This window comes from Otolemur garnettii, unplaced genomic scaffold (assembly GCF_000181295.1).
Source record: "Otolemur garnettii isolate 467f Iridium unplaced genomic scaffold, OtoGar3 scaffold00043, whole genome shotgun sequence".
In the NCBI taxonomy this organism is placed as follows: domain Eukaryota; kingdom Metazoa; phylum Chordata; class Mammalia; order Primates; family Galagidae; genus Otolemur; species Otolemur garnettii.
In genome coordinates, this window is record NW_003852438.1 from 8,462,685 (window position 1) to 8,467,894 (window position 5,210).

The 5,210-nt window shown below is 51.1% G+C and overlaps 1 protein-coding gene across 4 annotated transcripts in view; it reads right to left on the bottom strand.

Annotated features, from left to right (window-relative positions):
• ZNF385A (zinc finger protein 385A) overlaps window positions 1-5,210 on the bottom strand; it is a 25,394-nt gene that overhangs the window by 14,596 nt on the left and 5,588 nt on the right. For 2 of the 4 annotated variants that reach the window (XM_003790462.2, XM_003790460.3), the window contains exon 2: window positions 2,512-2,648. In XM_003790462.2, coding sequence (XP_003790510.1) covers window positions 2,512-2,648 — 137 coding nt within the window. Of the gene's footprint in view, window positions 1-2,511; window positions 2,669-2,918; window positions 3,025-3,703; window positions 3,821-5,210 lie in introns of those variants that run through there. The other 2 variants (XM_003790461.2, XM_023513555.1) reach the window with 2 other exon arrangements.

Consider the following 5,210-nt stretch of genomic DNA (forward strand, 5'->3'; position numbering starts at 1 on the left):
TTTTTTTTTTTTGCAGTTTTTGGCTGGGGCTGGGTTTGAAGCCGCCACCCCTGGCATATGGGGCCGCCCTACTCCTTTGAGCCACAGGTGCCACCCCCGAGACCCTTAGGAGAGTGCCATGGTGTCATTAGTTCACAGCAACCTCAAACTCCTGGGCTCAAGCAATCCTCTTGCCTCGGCCTCCCCAGTAGCTGGGACTACAGGTGCCATCTACAACACCAGGCTAGTGTTTTGTTTTGTTTGTTTGTTTTGTTTTGTTCTTTACTTTTGTAGAGACGGGGTCTCACTCTTGCTCCAGCTGGTCTTGAACTCCTGAGCTCAAGCAATCCACCCCGCTCCACCTCCTAGAGGGCTGGGATTATGGACATGAGCCACCATACCTGGCCTTAATATGAAACATTATTATAATTTTTTTCTTTTTTTTTTTAGAGACAGAGTCTCACTTTATTGCCCTTGGTAGAGTGCCGTGGCATCACAGCTCACAGCAACCTCCAACTCCTGGGCTTAGGTGATTCTCTTGCCTCAGCCTCCCGAGTAGCTGGGACTACAGGCGCCTGCCATGACGCCCGGCTATTTGTTGTTGCAGTTCGGCCAGGGCTGGGTTTGAACCCGCCACCCTCGGTATGGGTCTGGCACCCTATCAACTGAGCCACAGGCACCGCCCTATTATCATTCTTTTTGAGACAGTCTCCCTATGTTATCCTCAGTAGAGTGATGTGGAATCACAGCTCACAGCAACCTCAAACTCTTGGGCTTAAGCAACTCTCTTGCCTCAGCCTCCTGAGTAGTTGGGACTATAGGCGCCTGCCACGACGCCCGGCTATTTTTAGAGACAGGGTCTCACTCTTGCTCAGGCTGGTCTTGAACCGTGAGCTCAGGCAATCCACCTGCCTCGGCCTCCCAGAGTGCTGGGATTACAGGTTTGAGCATCATGCCTGGCCTTCTACCCTATAAACTTTAAAGTGTAATTCGTTTAGGTTGTTTGGGAGGAGTTTGGGGGAGCAGGTGTGGCAGAAAGAGAATTCTACTTCAGAGTCAGATGCTATAGGTTCAAATCATACCTTAGGGATGTACTGTGTCAATTTATATAAATTACTAAACTCTTTGGAGCCTTAGTTTCTGTCTTCCCATTCCAGGCAGGAATAATAATGGCTGCCTTGTCAGGTTGTGTGAAGATTAGATGAGATTGTACACAGGAACATGTACTGCAGTGCCTGGTACAAAGTCAATCCTCAATACAAGTTTATGGCTTGAATATGGTTTGATGGTCGATTATTTGAGTTGAATAAAGCTGACTTCTCCCAAATCTTTACGTCCATTCCATTCTCCAGGCCTCGAACTCCAGCTGTTTGTTGTCTTGAAATGAGTTCAGAACTCTGAGCCCAGACTAGCTTCCTCCTCCAACTTCCTCCTCTGTCATTGATGACTTCTTCCTCCTAGTCTCAGAGGCCTGAACCCTGGAGTCATCCTTGACTAATCTCTTTTTTTTCTCCCCCACCCCCAAACACCCGAGAAGTTGGTCAGTGTGCTCCATCAATATTTCTTTAGAAACATCCCACCCATCCTCCCTTCCTCTCTACTCATACTCCCACTGCTATACTCCCATGGCCCAGTCTGGCCCTTGAGGCTTCCCTGCAGGCCCACAGTGCTAGGACAGTCTTCTAACTGGCTACTCTCCTCCAACTTCTTCTTCCTTCTGTCCAGCTGTCCCCCTCAACTTCCTCAAATACTGCTCTTACCAGGTGACTCTCCTGCTCAAGAGTGGACAATGAGCCTATGGCTCAGTGAGTAGGGCGTCAGCCCCATATACCAAGGGTGGAGGGTTTGAACCTGGCCCCAGCCAAACTGCAACAAAAAAATAGCTGGGTGTTGTGGCAGGTGCCTGTAGTCCCAGCTACTTGGGAGACTGAGGCAAGAGAATTACCTAAGCCCGAGAGCTGGAGGTTGCTGTGAGCTGTGACGTCACGACACTCTATGAAGGGTGACAAAGTGAGACTCTGTCTCTAAAAAAAAAAAAAAAAAAAGGACAATAACTCCCTATTTCATGTTGTATTAAATCTAGACAACCTTGCCAGTCCTTCAGGTCCTACCCATTGATCCTATGCAACTAGTCATGGGCTACAGAGAGCTGGAATTTACAGACAGGAGTGCTTATCTTCCTGCTTATTCCCTCTTTTTGAAGTCAGCACCCACACCCCTTCTCCTCCCCACAGTCACTATCACCAATATAAGTCTCATTACTTCTCCAGATGGTAGAGTAACTTACTGAGTAATTCATATAAAATACTTAGCACAGTGTGTGGCACACAGCGAGATCACAGCAAATATAGGCTATTACTATTGCTGTTTATTGTATCCCACGTAGCCAACAATACTTATAATTGACTAGAATTAAGGAAGATGGAGTCACAAGAAAAGATAAGGAATGAGACATATGGGGAGAAGAGGGTAGGGGTGGGACCAAGGGTCGGGGCACAGGAGGGTAGGGAAGGCAAGCAGGCTGCTACTCACCGTGTTGTAGTTGCTGAAAAGGCCCAGAGTAGGGGCTGGCTCGAGTGGGAAAGGCAGGATCTGCTTGAGGTCCAGTGGGGGCTGCATGATGGGGGGCTGCCGTAGCAGAGGGAGGGGACCTGCCCTGCTCAGGCTGCCTGAAGGGCAGAGAAAACATTCTGTGGGGTAGGAAGATTAAAACTTGGGAATCCCACCCAAACTTGTGTCAGTTCAACCCCCTGGCTGGAGCCCCCACACTCAGAAGTGTGACCCCCCAGTCTGTGTACACACTTCCCCTGCTGGCTCCAGAGTAACAGAGCTCTGTGGGGACTCAACCTTCCCTTGTGGCTGCTTTTCACTTCCCTCTTCTCCAGCCTCCCTCCCCCAGAGAACTTTAGGCACTTTACACGCCCAGGAAGAGCCTAGACCTTTTCTGTAGGCTGCCTGCTGCACTAGCAGGACTCCTGAGCCCCAGGCCCCGGCCATTCCTTTTCTCCTCTGGTTTTGCTTCCCCCATCCCCAGGGATCCTAAAGCTTGGGATCACCCCAGAAAGAACAGAGTCAAGTGATTGATTCATCCCATTGACCAGAAGGGAATATTAAGGCCTAGATTTGGAGATGGGCTGCTGAATCTTCCAGGTTCCCTAGAGTTATGATTTTGTTTCAATCATAATCCTTAAGTAACTGTTGACTTCTCTAGGGGTAGGCAGTGGGTGGGTAGTATTTGCTCTGGGAGGTGCCCCTTCTCTCTCTCTCTTTCTTCCCCATGCCCCTTTGTCTCACCAGCAGTGCTCAGCTCCACCTTCAAAGAGGGACCTCGACCTGGCCTCTGTGAGGGGAATGCCTGGGTCCCACCCCAAGGGGAAATGAAAGTCCAGGCGGGACATTCAGCTACCCTCCCCTGAAAGCTTCTCCTCCTTCCAGAGTCATGGGAGGAGCTCTACAAAGCTTCATAGGGACAGCCCAAAAGACCTCAGAACCCTTCTGGGGTTCCACTGGCCTAGCTTCCTTCTTGACCCCACTGTCCACCAGTTGGGGAGCTCTGGCTGCCCTCCCCTGCTCTAGCAACCCCCTGACAGCCACAAGGGTTCCCAGGAACAAAGGCAAACAGAGGAGGCTGCATGCTTGGCCCTGTCCTCCCTTGACCCTACCAGACCAGAGGGTCCCCAGGATCCTTTCCTGTTCCTTCCATAGAGACCACCCCTTTTCATACCTTCAGTTTCTGGTGCCTGCTGCCCCCAGGCAGTGGCCTGGCCCTGGACCCCTAGGGGCCTGGGCCTGACAGCGTCCCCTTCCCTTGGTTCTGCCCTCTGCCCCCTCCCTGGCCGGCCCCCTCCCCCCCAACCCAGTCAGTAGAATCAGCCAATCAGAATCCTGGAAAAGTGGGGCAGAGGGGAGGGCGGGGGGAGCAGGGATTAGGGGAATCTGAGGCGAGAGGGAGGGGGTGGGGAGGGCTCAGGCACAGCTGGGGGCAGGGAGCTGGTCCAGATAAGTCTGTAGGGGGTCTCCTCCATCCAGTACCAGGACTGGGTAGCCAGGGTGCTTAAGATAGAGGGGTCAAGGCTGCAGGGAGCTTAGACTTCAGAACTGTAAGGGCTAAAGGAGAGGGTAGGATGCTTGACTTTGGCCCTTGAGCAGCTGGGGGTCTGTATGCCTCTTGTCCATTCCTTCCTCTGTCACCTTCAAGATTGAGATGAGGTGTGGAGAGGAGAGACAAAGAGAGAGAAAGAGAAACAGATAGACAAAGAGAGTGAGAGAGAATGGGAAAGAGTGGCAGACGTAAGAACAGGTGACAAGAAGAAGGACAGAGACATTGAGGGGGAAAGGATAGAGAACCAGGGAAAGATGGAGAGAGTGAAATAAGATAAAAACAGAGAGACACAGCTGAAAAGTTGGGCACAGAACTGGAGACCAGGGTAGAAAGATCAAAAGACAGAAAACAGAGAGTGAGAAAGATAAAAAGGAGACAAGAGGGACAGACAGACTAATGGGGCAGCTTGACCATCTCCCCTTCCTGGTCTGTCCCTTCATAGCCTCCTCCCTCTGTGCCCCACACTCCCTCAATTCCTGGCACCCACAGCCAGGGCAGCCTTAACAAGCCCGGAGCAGCATCAGGAATGGTGAGAGAAACCTGAGCACCCCCAGAGTCCCCGGCGCCCAGCACCCACTCCTGCAGCTGGTTTTGGGCTGGCACTTGCCCCATCCCAGAGACAGCAGCTTGGCTCCTAGACCCTTTACTTGGCTCTAGACTCTGTAGGCTCCCACCCTTCAAAAGCCACAGAAAAAAATTTATTGAGGAGCCACTGTGTGCCAGGTAATGAATTCCAAGTATTATTAGATTTAATTTCTGAAGGAGCTCAATCTATGAGGTAGCCATGAGTCTATGGAACAGCTGGTATTTTTCCCATTTGACATAGGAGGAAACAGAGATGTTTAAAAACTTGGCCAGTGTCACACAGCCTGTAAGTCTCAGGGCTGAAATTTAAATCAAGATCTGTTACATTCTATAGCAAATTCTTTCTCTGCTACATCACTCCCAAAGGGCTCAGATTTAACTCTGAAGTAGAGATGTGAGCACAGGCTTTCATCTTGTTCAAGAAGAGGAAGGTGGGCGGTGCCTGTGGCTCAGTGAGTAGGGCTCTGGCCCCTTTTACTGAGGGTGGTGGGTTCGAACCTGGCCCCAGCCAAACTGCAACCAAAAAATAGCCGGGCGTTGTGGT